This window comes from Plasmodium chabaudi, assembly GCF_900002335.3.
Source record: "Plasmodium chabaudi chabaudi strain AS genome assembly, chromosome: 4".
NCBI lineage: Eukaryota > Apicomplexa > Aconoidasida > Haemosporida > Plasmodiidae > Plasmodium > Plasmodium chabaudi.
Genome location: NC_030104.2, coordinates 665,438 through 683,549, shown reverse-complemented (window position 1 = coordinate 683,549; position 18,112 = coordinate 665,438). Strand labels below are relative to the sequence as shown.

At 23.6% G+C, this 18,112-nt stretch overlaps 4 protein-coding genes across 4 annotated transcripts; 1 reads left to right on the top strand and 3 right to left on the bottom strand.

Moving 5' to 3' along the window:
• Window positions 1-661: 661 nt before the first annotated feature.
• On the bottom strand, window positions 662-4,914 carry PCHAS_0418200 (AP-4 complex subunit epsilon, putative; the record flags this gene model as incomplete). Its single annotated transcript, XM_016800048.1, has 6 exons — window positions 662-710; window positions 813-952; window positions 1,069-1,164; window positions 1,282-4,518; window positions 4,626-4,697; window positions 4,834-4,914. 6 exons carry the CDS (start codon window positions 4,912-4,914, stop codon window positions 662-664), a joined length of 3,675 nt encoding a protein of 1,224 aa, XP_016653339.1.
• Window positions 4,915-7,263: 2,349 nt separating this feature from the next.
• Window positions 7,264-8,223, top strand: PCHAS_0418100 (PH domain-containing protein, putative; the record flags this gene model as incomplete). Its single annotated transcript, XM_016800047.1, has 2 exons — window positions 7,264-8,042; window positions 8,142-8,223. 2 exons carry the CDS (start codon window positions 7,264-7,266, stop codon window positions 8,221-8,223), a joined length of 861 nt encoding a protein of 286 aa, XP_016653338.1.
• A 463-nt stretch (window positions 8,224-8,686) lies between these two features.
• On the bottom strand, window positions 8,687-16,706 carry PCHAS_0418000 (conserved protein, unknown function; the record flags this gene model as incomplete). The annotated part of the gene is made up of 10 exons (XM_016800046.1): window positions 8,687-12,150; window positions 12,284-14,674; window positions 14,760-14,871; window positions 15,000-15,096; window positions 15,240-15,445; window positions 15,627-15,883; window positions 16,024-16,074; window positions 16,158-16,293; window positions 16,431-16,457; window positions 16,563-16,706. The coding sequence occupies 10 exons, from the start codon at window positions 16,704-16,706 to the stop codon at window positions 8,687-8,689; spliced, it is 6,885 nt and encodes a 2,294-aa protein (XP_016653337.1).
• A 756-nt stretch (window positions 16,707-17,462) lies between these two features.
• On the bottom strand, window positions 17,463-18,020 carry PCHAS_0417900 (signal peptidase complex subunit 3, putative; the record flags this gene model as incomplete). Its single annotated transcript, XM_740276.1, has 1 exon — window positions 17,463-18,020. The coding sequence occupies one exon, from the start codon at window positions 18,018-18,020 to the stop codon at window positions 17,463-17,465; it is 558 nt and encodes a 185-aa protein (XP_745369.1).
• Between the last annotated feature and the right edge of the window lie 92 nt (window positions 18,021-18,112).

Sequence of the window (18,112 nt, the reverse complement as noted above, 5' to 3'; positions counted from 1 at the left end):
ATTAATGTTAATACATTTCTTGGAATTTATTATGTATATTACTTCTTTTTCATATTTATTTATTATCTTTGTGCCGGAAAATTAAAATTTATTTTTTAAATTACTGGATCATGAGAACAAAAAAATTATTTTACAAGCCTCAATGGGTCTTAATGTACGGATAAATAACTCGAAGCTTTTCCTTCGTAACAACAATATAAATACTATATATTTTTAAATTATTTTCAATATTTTTTACTTTTTAATTTTACTGAAAAAAGTTTACATTTTTATGTATTATATATGCTGAAAGCATAGTTTCTCTAATTATGCTTTCACTATTGAAAAGCAATTTATAAATATTTTTTTTTTTAATCTACCCATTAATCTATTGATATGACCAAAATAATTGTTCTTTTACTTTAATTAAAGATTGATTGTTATATATATAGACACATGTTAGATAATTCTCATAAGTTGGGGATACACATTTTTATGTATCAAAAATATAGTATGTTTTATAACAAAAGATAGCATAAAATATATTGCACTAAAACAAAATAAATATAATCGATTATTTCTAAATAATTTAACAAAAAAAAAAAAGTAAAGCATAAATGTAAGAGATAAATGCGAATTTCGCAATTTTTAAACATATCAAGTATATCATATATACTATAATTTATAAATGGAACAAATTTCGAAGGATATCGACAACAGGATCAATTATACTGAAAAAAAAATAAAAAAATATATATGCCATATGAATTCAAATGATATTTTATACTATTTCTACCATCACAATATAATTAAGTTTCAACTTTTTGACTTACTTTTTCTCATGAGATTTTATTAAAAAAATTAATTTATTGTCTTCTATTTTTATTTTTATTAAAATTTTATGGTTGTTATACATACATGAAACCAACGCTTCCGTTTTGCTAACATCCACTACATTAGAATCCAAATTTGTCTGTAAAATTAAATATAATATATATTAGTATCTTACGAATATAAACATTGTAAAATAATTTATTCAATTTTTTGAAAAATCAATGAATAATTTATGAAAAAGGAGTTAAATTATACCTCAAACTTCTTAATTGTTTGGAAAATGCTTAACTTGGACTTATTTAAAAACACGGCCTTTTTCTGATTCGTAATATCATTCCACATGCCCTTATCCTGGAAACGGGAATAAAAACAAATATTCACATGAAAAATGTATACAAATAAAAAGTTATACATATATCTGCATCATTTTTTGTGTTATATTTTACGCGTCCTTTTTATTATTCTTACCTTCTCCTTGTTTTCATTATTTTCTAATGTGACACTTCGATTTTCTGGAGTTTCATTCAAATCGATCATGTCATATGAATATCTTTTTTTTGAAGTTTCCCCTAATTTATTGGAATTATTTAAATTGCTTCTGGTAATAATGGAAGCTGAAGGATCATGCTCCTCATTTTTATTTGTCATTCTATTATCATACGGATTTGGATGATTTATGGTATTTTTACTTTCTTCATAAGTATTATTTTTTACATTAATTTTATTACTACTATCTTTATTATGTCTTAAATCGTTCCTATTGCTATTTGACATAGATAAGCTTTTTTTATTTGGAAAATTTTGAGAATAAATATTTTTTGAATCAAAAACAGATGTATTATTTGATATTAAACCATTAAATAAAGCTGCTGCCATTTTTTCTTTTTCGGATAGTTCATTTGATGTATCTCCCATCCCATTATTTCGAAATTTTGATTGTTCATCTTTACTAGTCCCTTTCTTATTAAAATTAGAGTTGCCATATTTATTATTTTTTATACCTTCAATATTGTTACCATACAAATTTTCATAATTTGTATCATAATCATGCGCAAAATCCATTCTTTTCTCATGTTCATTATTTTCACTTGTATAACTATCATCATCACTATCCTCTTCATCCTCATCTTCGTCGTCATCATCTTCACTATCCTCATTATAATCGTCCCTTTCTTCATTAGTCTCTTTAATTTTTTTTTCCTCATAGTATGGATTTTTAAAATAACTTTCTCTCCCTGTATAGCTTTGATTCATATTATCCAATTTATTAAATTGTTTTTTATTCATTTGTTCTATACTTAATTTATTTCTATCTTCTCCTAAATAGTTAATAATACCATTATTAGTCCCTGGGTATGTGCTAACGTTTTTTTTTCCCTTCTTTTTTTTTTTTTTTTTTTTGGTGCTATTATTTTTATTTTCATTAGCTTCAACTTCCTCCACTTTGGTGGTCTCTTTTTTCCATTTTTTGGGTCCAACAACATTAAGTTTGAACATTTTTTTCCCTTTTTCCATTTGACTAGAACAATCATCATTTATTTGACTATTGGAAAAGGAACTTAATTCTCTATTTTTTTGATATAATAAATTAGGGCTCGAAGGATTATATATATCTGCGTTTATATTATTATTTATTGGTAATTCATAAGGTGTAAAATTTAATGTCAAAGATGCGCTTTTTGATGTTTCAATGGTATTTTCACATTGTCTTAAATCTCTTGATACATATGATTTTCCACCACTTTCTAAATGTTTTTCTATAAATGGATTTAAAAATGATAAATTTTCATCTATAACTATATTTTGGGTTTTGTTATTTTTTGAAAATACATTTTTAATTAATTCACGATTCTTTAATATTGAATCATATTCATAACATTTTTGCTGTATATCTGTTATTTGGCTGCTTTTGTATTTTTCTATTATTTTATTCGTTACAACATGATCTGTTATATTATTATGACAACATAATTTAAATATAGCTGTTATTATACATGATTTTACTCTATCAGGATTTGTTAAATTTTTCTCCATACATTCACATAATAAATCAAGAATATCTTCAGCTGTATAATTTTCTAAATCACATAAATAACTGTATTCTCCTAATACAAAACATATTATCTGTATTAAAACAAATGGTATATTTTCATTTTCTTCGAGCATTTTTATATATGTATTTACTGCATATTTTCTTAAATTCAATGTATCATCATTTGATTTTTTTTTCTCATGTTTATTGTTCTTTGATGAGTTGGTATTATTTGGAAGATCGGCTTCGTTATCTTCTTCATTATTTAATTTTTCGCTGACATTATTTTTATTATTTTCACCATTTTCATCATTTCCTGCATCTTCACTATCTTTTAATAAATCTTCACCACTTTGTAACTCTGAAGAATTTAAATGTTCCTCTTCTTTATTAACATTGTTCGATTGACTGTTTTCATCCATTGGGGAATAATCATCACTAACGTCCGAGTCAGCATCTATAGAACAATCCTTCAATAGCTTAATAAGAGAATAAGAATATGCTTCATCTATTAATTCGCCAACTGATAAAAACAGTGTATTTATTTTATTTAAAAACCAAATGTCATTAGGAGGATATCTCTCGATTAGCTGTATAATTTTACATGCTAGATCATGTTTAAAATGCATATCTTGAGAATTTTCAACATGAAATATTAACTTATCTACAATAACTTGAACATTTAATGGATTTGTCATTTCATATAATAAATCTAAAGTCTTCATTTTTAATGTTTCATCCTTATCTTCTAAACAATCAACAACAGCTAATTGATGCTTAGTTGCATACATCGGATTTATCTTAACAATAAGAGCTAATCCTGTAACTCCTACATATTTTAAATTATGATTTTCTGAAGATATAAATCGAGAAATTGATAAAGATGCTAATTCTAGCAAACGGTGAGAGGGGTATATTGTTGTTATTGTTTTTACACATTCATATATAATAGCATAACCAACATTTATACCATAATCGGCTCTTTGCATTGTTTTTTGTAATACTTCATACATTTGTTCAGATAATTTCTTATTTGAAAATCCTAATATTCGAAATATAGATAATATTTTTATTTGAATCCATGGTGCTGGAATTCTATGATAATCATAATCTTTAGGTAATTTGTTTTCACATATTTGTTTAAGTATTGAAACTAAATAAGGCACTAATTCCATACAATATATCATATCATTGTTTGCTATAGCAAATATTAAATTTAAGGATGCTCCCATTACTGACGGGTCAACATCACATAATAATTTTTTTAAATATATATCAATTTCTTTTATTAATGTAGGATCAATTAAATATATCTTGTGTAATAACATACATACTTTTTTTCTTATTAACTCATTCTTATGATTTAATAAATTCTTTATTATTGGGAATATAGCTGGAATCATTTCATTATTTAATAATTTACAAACACAATTTAATGCTGCCCATACTTCTAAATGATTATCACTTTTTAAATCCTTCTGAATTGTATTTATTAGCAATAACATCAGTTCATGATCTTTATTTAAAAATAAATTACAAGATAAATATCCTGTTCTCTTACATAGTATATTTTTTTCGTGCGCTAATTTAACAGCATGTATATAAGCAAATGATGCATCATGCCCCAGCATTTCTATATAAATTGCACGAATCAAATATTCCTTTATTTGTTTCTAAAAATAAAAAAGGCAATGGAATTATGATTTAAATGTATGAGATATATCATGCATAAGCATTAACACTTGTATATATATGCATATCAGATGATATATGAACTTACCACTGTCGCATTGGGATTGGCAAATCTCGATTTCAATAAAACGATTTCATTGCATATAATCCTATCTTCCTCCTTCAAAAATTATACAAAATAGTGGGGTGAAATAAATACATTAAAGTAAGGCACAAATCCATGCACATACCCAAATATTTTACAAATACTATTACTAATATAAATCGTATCTGCAATACTAATGAACAGCATTTACCTGCTTAGAACGGGAATCCCCTATGGATTTTGCCAAATCAAAAAATTCCTTCGATAAAGAGGATCCTCCCAATGAAATCATCTTATACTCATTTATTCACTTTTTTTTTATTCTTCTGCTTTTTCCTTTTTTATTATATATATATTTGTTTTTAATTACTATGGCTTATCGAATTAAAAATAATTACACTTATATTTTAGCGTCAATTTGATAGTAAATATAAACTAAAAATAATATTAAAATAGTAATTTAATAATTGCGACAGTTGTAGTAATCACAACAAATCGCATCAATCCATAATAATTCAAAAATAACAGTTTTCTTTTTTTAAAATTATCAATTAACCAATAATCATAATGAATAAGTTCAATATAACTGTTACATTTTTATAATTAAAAATTTTCCATGTGATAAAGCAACATAGCTTAGTGACATCTCCTAATATATTTTATAGCTTATTGAAATTAATCCATATATTTATATACCATTACTTATGTAGGTATATTATAAGGGTAACTATATAGCATAATATTGGTAAATAGGTTAATTAATAAAATAAATTATTAAATAAATAAATATATATATATTAATAATATTTTATGTATGCATATATACATTTATATAATAAAATAATAATAGCACATTAAAAAATTCCTTATTGTTCAAGAATATATTTATAGAGAGAATTTTACATTTATTGCACATTAAGTATTTTATATCCTGCATTGTACTATATTACTTGTATTTTAAATTATATATTTTTGAAGTAATATAAATTTATAATTACATAATTTAACTATAATTTCCCATTGTATATGCAAATTATATTTTTAGTATAAAAAAATATATATAAATTACCCTTAAACATTTTCTGTATAAAAGCAAAAAATACTGTAGCTATTTCCTATTTAAGTACATACGAACAAAATTTTCCTTCTTACTTAACTCCACTTACCATCTTTAATTATAACATAAAGGAAAGTTTATTATCATTGTTATTGTCTTTAATCTTTTACACATTTATAATAGTAAATTATGTATATAAAGATATACAAAAATAGTAACAAATGAATTGCCCACAAACGAACATTATTTTTTTTTATATACTGATGTTATATATCAAATTAGTTAAAAATCGTGAAAAGGAGAAGTATGGATAAAAAAAAATAAGTAATGGCATATGATTATATTCCTTTTTTATTTTTCATAATTATCGAAAATATGTATACACTATTATATAAAAAAAAGAGTAACCATATGTCCATCCTTAAATGAGCAATATTATTTTGATTATGATTTCTAATAGTTATATATTTTTAAAGGAAAAAAAAATATAGATAATATTTTACATTCATTAAACAAATACCCACATGTTTCTATCCTTTGCCACTTTCAAAAGTGTACTGTTTTAATAATTATGATTTAAAACGCCTTGTTTTAAAAATGTTTTATCGATCTATTAGGAATAATAGACAAAATTTTTCTAATAATACTTGTATGAGGAATACTCAATGCCTATTATATTTTTTTATTTTAAAGCAAAATAAATAATTATCAATATAAATTTTATCTCTTTATTTCTATATAGTTTTTATGGCTTGCTCATGTTGCATTTATATATTCTCTTAAATGAAATGCCCAATAGGGGAACAGTAATAAAAATCATGTAAAATTGATGAGCATGCTCTCTATAAAATCGATAATAGAATGATGTAAACAATTTTAGTAGCACAATTTTTATATTATTTAAGTTTATATAAAATATGAATAATATCTATACTTTATCCTCATTTTATATATCATTGTCTTTTTTTTATTTCATTATAAGACATTTTTCCCCATAATATTTATATAATAAATCCTAACACCTCATCGAAAAATTAACAAAACGGTTATCATAAAATAGTGTTTGAAAATATTCTAACGATAAATTTTATATTTTAATAAATATTCTTCATAAATACCAATCTTAATTGGGAATAAATGAATAAGATGCTATATGCATGTGCATATTTTTCGCTACACTCCCCTTTGTAAATCTTTTGTACGTACACAACTTTAGCTAGCTTGGGTATTATCAATTTTGAATAAGCGTAATTCGGAAAATAAATAAGGGCATATTATCCAAACGAATTGTAATATAAATAATTCCATTTTTATTAATTCTTGTTTTACAAATTTGTTAAATAAAAAGTATATATATTTGTAAAAATTCATAAAAATGCTATTTTTACCTTACCGAATAATATAATTATATTTATATAGTGTTTGTTATAGACTTGTACTTATTCCTTTCGTTGTCTGTCTTTCCAGCTTTGTTTGATTTAACATTAATATTTTTTATAAACTTATTTTTATTTGATTTAATTACTTTTTCTTTATTCCCCTCCCTTTCTTATTTGCTTACTTTTAAAATAAAATATTCTAAAAATGAATTTATTTCACTTTATTTTGCCAATTTGCTTTCTTCACGTTTGTGTAGTCATAAGTTCACCTTTATTTTTTAATAAAAATTTAGATAAATGGACTAAAGAGCTTATTCAAGTTTCAAAAAATGAATTTAAAAACTTAAAAGAGATGAAAGAACTTGTTAACAGAAAATATTGTGGTGAATCCCTTAAACATTTAGCGGGATTAGTTTTAGATAAATCAGACAAAGACGCAAAACTAATCATCGAAGGCTCGATAGAATCAAATAGATTAATTTTTAAATTAGGAAATATCAAAGAAAAAGAAATAAATATCAAGGACATTATTTTACCAATTGAAACATTATCACATAAATGTATAAATATCAGACAAATCAATGAAAATAAAGATTCTACAGTTCTATGCTTAGCTAATAAAGTTCTTAGAAACTTTTGGATAAATTCAATAACAGATGCGGCTTTATGTAAAATAACAAAAACTAAAGGAAAATTACCTGAGTATAATGATTCGATACAATCAGAGGAAGAAAACACTTCAGAAAATAACGACCTAAAGGATAATGATGAAGAACAAGAAGATGACCAAAAAATACGAGAAAATACAGAAATCGATGCAGAGACCAAAAAAAAAAATCAAATAAAAAAAAAATTACTTAACGAAGAATTTGAAGATGATGAAGAAAATCAAGAAAAGGGGTTACAATTGAGAATATCCAAAAGTAAATTGGGTTATCCTAAAGTAAAAATTAATGGTGAAAACATTGACGAGATTAAGGAAAGGTAACTAAAAGAAAGCCATGCATTTTCTTGTCATTTTTATTTTTTGTATAATCCTAATTCGATTAAAATTGATTAATAATGTGCTATTTTTATCTTTAGGGCTGAAAAAGAAACAAATCAAATGGAAAAGTCACAAAAAGATCAACCTGATGACAATGAAGAAAACGATAGCGATATGTAGATATAGACATCACAAAATAGTCAGTTTGGTGATACGAAAATGGCACATTTTTAGGGCATTGCCTATTATTAATTTTATTATATGTGAACATACTATTTTTGGACATGTGTAAATGCACACGTTTTATATATTTTTCCCCTTTTAAAAGGTATAATTATTTTTATAAAGAAAAGAGTTCTAAATTTTTAATATATACATATAGAAATATGAAAATGCACACTTGTTATACACGTTAAAATATACTTCCCCACGTGCAAATATTATAATTACAACTCATTTTTACTTACAAAATTTTATATACTAATTTTTTTAGTATTTTTTTTGTTGTTTTGTTGATATTTTATAAAATGAATCCATTTATAAAACCTAAAAATGTATTTATATAATTGAAAAACACTGCAATTCTCATAAGCATTAAAAAAATGTCCAAATAAAATACATATATTTATACAATTTTATTTCGTTACAAGTTATAATTGGCATAAAATTCTTTAATCTTATCATCATTAACGTACTCAAAAACTATTTTAATAAATTTGTAAATACCAAAAGGAGCAAAGTATTCATTATTTTTTGATAAGCAATTTCCAAAACATGCTATAGCACTATGGCATGATCGACATGTTCCGACGTTAGCATTGTTTATAAAAAATGTCTGTTGATTATTTATGCATCTAGTTGTTAATAATATGTTTTTGTTTACCAAATTTTCAAATTTATATCCGCAACTATAAAATTTTTGATACGCTTCTTTGTATCGAGGCTGAGTGAAATTATCATCATCGCCACCCTTAATAATATTATTATGCTTTTCGTTTTGTTCATAAATTTCATTTTCCAAAACACCTAATGCCATGCTATCATTATCAATAGCAATATGGGACCTTCCATTTATCCCCCCTACTAAACAATGGTAGTTGGACTCATTTATATGGGGTATATTAATAAGTGTAAAAATTGTCCATTGTTCAGGCAACACTATATAATTAACAAAATATATATTCAAATTATTAATCTGATCATTTATACTATTAAAAATATACATTTTTTTATTTATCATAGATACAAGAGACAAAGTGAAATAATAATTTTTAGATTCTTCTAAAGGATAAATATAAACATTATAGTTTTTTGTAATATAAAAATATATATATTTTTCTTTATTGTAACAATACAATGAATTTGTATCATCACTTGATATGACATCTGTTCTAGTATGCGGTTTATCAGTTAAACTATTTCTTGAAGCAAATGATCCATCATCATTTTGCTCTTTATTTGAGAAAAGGGGAAGTAAATAATAATAATAATACAGGTATGTAAAATTATTATATCCAGACGCAATGCTATATTCATGTAATATTTCATTTACGGAAAGAACACGCCCTATAACCTTTATGAAACATATATAAGGAAACGGATTAATAAATAAACTTGTATTACCTATATATTTTATATTCTCAAAAGAACAAAATTTATGATATCCTTTAAAACCCCCATTTATAAAATAAAATTGCCCATTTAAGGTTCCTACAACACTCAAATAATACCATCCTTTTTTAATGTTTTTAATACTGAACCCAGAAGAATGATATATCGTGCACTTTTCATTATTTTTATCGGATCTAACATAATTTTCAATTGATCCTAGGATCATATCATCACTGAATACACACACATGAACATCATTTGCACCACTAATCAAGGATAAAAAGGAAATACTTTTTTCAACTGGAAAAAAAACCCATCCAGATATAGTGTATCCACATGGTTTAACAAGCTCATTATATATACATAAAGATGGATATAAAACAATTGTATAAAATTTTGATAAATCGCAGCCAAATATTAAATAGTCAGAAAATATGTTTATGCCGTATATTTTAGGAACACCATCCAATTTTTTACCAATTTTTTTATAATAAAAATTAAATCCATATTCATCTATATTGTCTATATTAATAATTGTGAAATGAGGTTTCATGCGTCTATTTTCTTTATCCATATTTTCCTCCTTTTTGTTACATTCATTTTTTATAGTAACAAATTTTAGTTGATATATTTTTACCCCATATTTTGGATCATTTATAGTAGGCACAACTTTATACTTATTTTTTGGGGACTGTATAAAATATATAAAATATTCTTCTTCGTTACCTTTCATATAATTCATTTTAATATTTATCCCTTCTATAATATTATTATTTTTTTCCATATTAATATTATCCCCTATCATTTCTTTATTTTTCACACTTTTTATCAATTTATACCTTTTTTTTATTTCTTCATTGTTTAGAAATTCAAATATTTTAAAAGACGAAAATAATCCTATATTATTATTTCCAAAACATGAATTACCAATTGTACATATTTCAAATAATTTCTCTAAATTTAATATTTCATGAGAAATACTGCTTAAATATTTTCCATTAATATAGTAAACTAATCCAGTTGCACATTTGGTTACGTTTAATAAATTCCATTTATTTATTTTTACAATTTTATTAATTTTTTTCCACTTTTTCAATTTTCTACTTTGGATATAAATACCATTACACACTTTTTTGTTAACAACCAAATTTGTTTTTTCTTTTTTCCCACATTTCTTATTTTCATTACAAATATAATAGCGTCTTTTATAATTTTCACTTAAAAAGTTTATTTCATTTGAAAATATTCCGATGCTTTCAATTTGATCATTCTTTCTGTCTATTACAAATATAGAGTTCCCATCCTTATCACAAACAATAAAACTTTTTAAACTATTATTATCTTTTTTTTTAGGATTAAAATATAACCACAATTCTATTGTAAATGCATTTGGTAAAATTACAGAAGGAAATATTCCAATTAAAGAGTTCCCATTTCTTAAGTCCACTCCTTTCAGATCCCCAGTAACTCCTTCATTGCATTCATAATTATTGTGAGAGAATATACCAATTTTTTTATTTTCTAAAAATTCACAATTTGTGTAATTGTACTCATTTTTGTTTATCATCTTCAAATGCATTTTGCTCAACATATTATTTTCTGTAGTATTATTATTTACTACATCTTTTCCTCTTATAATCACCTCTTTTTTAAGCATTTCCTCATCTGCATAGCCTTCCATTTTTCCAGATTTGTTTTCTTCTACTTTCAATAAATTTTTTAAACAACTTCCGCAAATAGAAATAACAGTTCCGTAGTTGTCCATTTGAAGATAATTTATTTTATTACCCTCATAATTCTTTAAAATATATTCCTCTATATATTTTTCTCCCATATTTTTATATAAAATTATGATTTTTTTTCTTTCTTCAATTTTGTTTATTTCATTCATATCTAAATACTTATAATTATCCTTTTCTATGAAAACTGGAAATGCATTACTAAAAATTTTGAAAAAATCTTTCTTTACTTCATTGTCTACTTCTATGTTTTTTATTTTTTCGATTTCTTCATAATCTGTATATATTTTTGAAAACTCAACTAAACTATTATAATTCAAATAATCTCCTTCCTTTATTAAGTTTTTTATCTGAACCCTATGTCTTTTGTCTATTTTTTTAAATATATTATAAAAATCAATATTTATTACATTTTTGTTTATATAATCTGATATATTTAAAACAAAATTACTATCGATATTAAGATTTATGTCTTTATTATATAACAATATATCCATGATATTATTCTTATTAAAATTTTCTATATGCTCAAAATATCTTTTCATATATAAATTATTACTTATATTATATCCCCATAAGCTTAATAGATTGTTACATATATACTTTTCACATGTATAATTATAGTGTATATTGAAATATAGCTCCCCTATGTCTACTAATAAGCAATGAATATAAATCCTGCACAACTCCGAAATGTACATATTATAAATGTCTACTAGCCATTTTCTTTTCGTCACTTCATTTTGTTTATTAACTTCTAAAAAAAGGGAAAAATGGTGTAAATATTAGTATAACCAATAGTAGTGTATAATAAAAAAAATAAAAAATAAAATAATATATATTTATAAACATGTAATTGCTCCAAATTTAATTATATATTTTAGTATTACCCAATTTGTTCATATTCCTGTTTATTAATAAGCCTGAAATGGGGCCTTTATTATTATAATCCCTTATAGTCGTGTAGTTTATGGCATCACGTCTTCTATCGACTAGTGTTAGCATTCTATTATTTTTAGTAAATCTCATTTCATTGTCTGCGCTATAATTACTTTCACATATACCATTATAAATCGGTTCTTGAAAATCTTTTGGATATACTTGGCCATTATTATATTCTTTATCCATAATATTTAAATTTGAATTATGGGCTATATAATTATAATCATTATTGAAATCCAAGTTATTATAGGGATATAAATTCCATTTTAAATTGTGTTCAGTTGAATTTATATTGCCATGTGAAAAATCATAATTATAATAAACACCAAAATATGTGTCTACAATATTTTTAAAATACCGGCATGTATTTAATATATTTGATACATATAATAAAATATTTGATAAATTATAATTTATGTCTTTTAAATTACAATAGCATAAAACACTCATTCCCCATGCGAAAACAATTAAGCTCTCATAATCTTCACATATTATATTGTCATTCTTATTATTACTACTTTTGATTTCATCAAATTTTGTATCCACTTCACAATTATTGAGCCGAATACTTGTATTACTATTCTCTGATAATATTTTAAAAAATTTATTTCTATATTTAATAAAATTTTTCAATACTAATTTTAAATTGCTTATTTTGCAAAACTTATTGTTTTCTAGTACCTCTAAGCACCTGTCTAAATTCATATTAAGGAACTCATTTTGCAAAGTTAAACAAATTAGCATGGCCAAACAAATATCAGGTTCATTGGATAAATCGATTATATTATGTAAAAAATAAATCCATGTCTTCGAAACATTTAATAATTTATATCTTTTAACTTTATGTTTTATATTTTTATGATTATTTTCTACAAAACTGATAATCCCCTTAAAATTTTGTTTGCAATAATTATAACCCAAATTTGTCTTTATAATATTATTTATTGGTTTTATGTTTTTATTTTCTTTATTTAATACTATGTCTTCTTCCATTTTTGGCTTTTTTTCTTTTAAGCTATTATCACTTTTTTTATCATCCTTGAAAATGTTGACATGCTTATTATTTCGACTATTTCCTATACCAAACAATCCAAGTCTTCTTATTTGTTTTATAATCATATTTAATGTGTTTTCACATTTTTTTTTAATATCATCTTTAAAATAAATTATAAATTTACTAAAAAGGAAAACATATATTGCTCCATTACATGCTATTACAATAATAGATAAAATACCCGAAAACTTGTTTATATGTACATACGATAGGAATAGATAATAGGATAACAAAATGGTGCCATATAAAAAAAAAGAAAAGGAAAATAAGAATTGATCTAACTTTTTATCATTTCTTCCAATTTTAGTCATAGTAGGGTTTTTTACTTTTTGTATTAATTTGGACAAAACTAGTTTCATTTTAACCATCCCAATATCATTATTTTTATTCAATTTATCAGTTCGATTCCAATTATTATTTATAACTTTGCTATCACCTTTTGGTTCTCCTTTTTTACCTTCTTCAGGTATTACCGCATTAAAAATATGATTATTTTTTCCATATTTTTTCTTATTTTTGATAGCCAATTTTTCTGCATTTAATTTTTTACTATCCCAACTGTTTTCACATTTTCCACACACACCATCATTAAATTCATACACATACAAATACATAATTAAAATATAAATAAAAAAAGGGATAATAATTAACATATATTGAAATATATGAATATTACCATTATATAAACCGTTTTTATAATTATATATTAAGGATGAATTTGAGTTATTTAAAAAACGCTTATGAAATAATATTAAAAAAAATAACAACAAAATATTGTCTACTTTATTAAACTTTTCTATTTTTTGGTACAACAACAAAACATCTTTTACAATCCAAATGTTTTTATTATTTTTAAATAAAACTAAAAAATAATCCATATATTTTATACATGTACAAAATGTTATTATTATGATAACCTTCCCATAATATCCTATTTCTGAGCATTTTAACGAATCGTCAATTATTAAAAAGTATTCCTTTCGATTTTCGTCATAATTACAAAAACCATAGAGAATACATAATCTGATTATTTCAAAATATAGAAAATTATTATATAAAATGAAAAATAAAATGAAACAATTTTTTAAATTATTGACATCATATTTCTCATCTTCATCTACCATCATTTCTACATTTACATTATCCATTTCACAATTAACTATATTCATATTGAATGGATTTGATAATTTTATATCGTTTGATTCCTTTTTAGCTAAATTTTGATCTAACAAATCATACGGATTTATAATCAAGCACTTTTCCCCATTTTTTGAATCCTTGTTTTCTAAAAAAGAAATGAATTTTTTTATTATACAGATGCATAGACACATTGAAACGCACTTAAATACCAATCTACTATTTTTTTTTACTTCGAATTCGAAAAACAATTGATGCTCCAAGTATGGTCAATGCTGAAAATAATAGAGGGCAACATAGTAAAAAATTTACCTTCTGCATTATTCGTTCACTATTAGTTCCTTCCTAAAAATGACAAAAGAACATACTTTACCTTTTAAATAAATGATAAATTGATTTTGAATTAAATCAAATTTTATATAAATTCACTTTAGTTTTATAAAACGCATTCTTATTATATAATTATAACATACAGTAAATATACAGTCCAATATTTCGTTCAGTGGGATTCCAATGGTAAAAAGGTAAACAACATTTATGATCTCATTATCATAATTTGAATTAACATATCTAAGGGGAATGGAAAATGATATAGAAAAAAAAAATATATACTGTATTATTAGAAGTTAAAAATAATTTTCTATTATCATAAAAGGGAAACACATTATCGGTTCATATACAAAAACTTATATAAATATATCAAAAAGACAAACCTTAGAAGAGAAATATAGTGAATATATTTGATAAAGGCATTTATTATTCTTGTCATTTCCAAATTATTAATGTATATAACTCTTAAAATGTTTATAAGTATCATAACTATCATAAAATAAAGAATTGCCAAATATGAAGTCCAATTGCAATAAACACACGGATTTACTGCCGGGCTTATAAGATCATATCTGTAACTCTCTTCGCACTGCAACATTGTTTTAAATAATAAATAATAAATAAATATGGCTCATATGTCTATGTGGATATATAAGCATGATTCCGAAGGTTCAGACATATTATTATAAAAAATAAAGGCAAAAATATATGAAGCTGCATAACAAAATGCCGAAGATACATATTATTTTATTATATTTACAAATACTTACAATTTTGCATTGTATTAATTTATTCCCATCGACACAGCTTTTATTTTTCTCCATATTTGAACATACCCCTTTTTTAGGACAAAATATGTTTAAATTATATATTTCCTTTTTTTTAACTTCTTCACACAATTTTACATATTCCTTACCTCTTTTTTTCATGCACATATTTTTAAATGACCATACACGCTCATTATCATCACAGAATTCCAAGGGATCACATTGCAGACACATATTTGTAATTTTGTCGAACTTGAAACCTTATAATAAAAAAAGTTATTACATATTTTTAACAAACTTACATTTTATATATTCTCATTTGAAATAACTATGTTAAAATTCTATCATTTCCCAACTACTACAGGATTTAATATATTTATTATTTTTTCATTTTTTTTACCAACACCACAGACACATTTTGCAATCGATTTTGAGCCAGTAAAATGGGTTGCTAATTGTAGAAAAATATTCACAAGCATGTATATATAATATATTGATTTATCGTTTTTTCTTTATTTAGTTTTCTTTTTTTACTAAATCCATGGGGGCAATTTTCACACATAATGGACCCCGCTTTATTACTGAAAGTTCCCAAAGGACAAGGAAAACATTTATCGTTTTCTCGAGAAAAATTATAAAACCCCTTTTTGCATGATTCGCACTTATAATCCTTTTAAATAACATTCAAAATATGTAAAAATATGATGTGCCAAATAATACAAACTACTAGATATAAAAGGAGGGCACATACATGCATATGGATCTATCTTATATATATTTTTTTTTTTAATTATTTTCTGTCTATACATAGGTAAGTCTTTCTCCCGCCCGGCACTTATAAAAATAAATAAACCGTATTAAATTAATTACATGGGAATATTTTCATTTAAAAAAGTTGATTAACAATTCTAATAAACACATATGAAAATAAATAAGCACTGAAAATACCTTGCCATTCAGTAATCTGATTGTCCTTTCCTTATAATTTATGGTGAATAAAATATTGAGATATTTATTTCGAGTTACAAACAAATGGATAATTAATGCGAAAAATTTTATTTTATTCCAAAAGTAAATTTTCATTTTTTTTAATATGACGATTTTTGCTTGTCTAAATAAAAAATATATTAAAACAACCAACAATTTATTTTAAAACTATAAGATAAAACATAAACCAATTATAAATCTTTTTACACGATATAAAATTAAATATACATAAGCATTTAATATTTCCCTTCTTATTTGTGCTTATAAAAAGTATGAATATGCTATGTATTGCTAAATAAAAAATAAAGGCACTCCAGATTTATTCTTACTATTTTGATTTTTGAATATTTTTTTTCATTTTTTTTATTATTAAAAAATAAAAAAAGTTTAATTATAAAAAAGCAAATAAAAACAAAACATTCGTCCTATTTCATGTGCAAAATTTTATTGAAAAAAAAACATTTGTAAGCAATGTGACGTATATATATATACAAGCTTGCATTCACAATTCAAATTACTTTTATAAACATAGGTTGCTTTTTTCACGCCTACAAAAATGTGCACATATATATCACAAGATTGAATTAAAAAAAATAGTTAATAAAAAAAAGGGAAATAAACTAGATAAAAACACATATTATTATAAACATTATTCGAATAACACAGAAATATTTATACATATACAATTTAATAATGTAGAATCACATGATATATTTTTTTCTTGGCACTATGCTTTTAGCTCTTCTAGTGTTGTCTATAAAACATAAAAATGCTTAATTTTACTTAATTAAATTCTATTTAATCATTATAATTCATTTTTTTATTTTATTAAGTTTTTAATTATATAAGCGGCTATTTGTCAGGGTAATATAATGGATATTTAGCTGGCATAGTGTCAAAATACTCATCAGGCATCATATACGACGTTTTGGCCCCGTGATAAGTTCGTGATATTCCGATTATCGGCATATATTTATAACATACTTGTACATTTATTAAATTACTTCTTAATCCATTATAATAATCTTTAAGGGAATATTTTGTAATAAAATTTTTATCTGCTCTTATTGCATCATCGGGGTTATTTATAATATAGTCTTGTACAATAACTTCATTTTCTGCCTTTTCAGGAGTTTCATATGTTACTAAAACATATACAAATAACTGTTTTAAATTCCAATTAAATGCTTTTGTCATATCATATGATAAATCTAAAGATAAAACTGCTTCATCACCATTTATATATTTATTATAAACTAATCTTTTTACACTTTTCACTTTTACATTAGTTACTATATTATTTTCATCAAATAAATAAAATGATGATCCATAATTAAAAAGACATAGGGTAACTAAACATAATGCCATCGAATAAAAAATTATATTTATTCTATTTAGAAGGGTATCCATATTTTTTAAAACAATTGTTACATATATAAATAAAAATAAAAGTCTGGATTATGTATCCCTTCAAATTATCTCGAATGGTATACTCTTAGTTC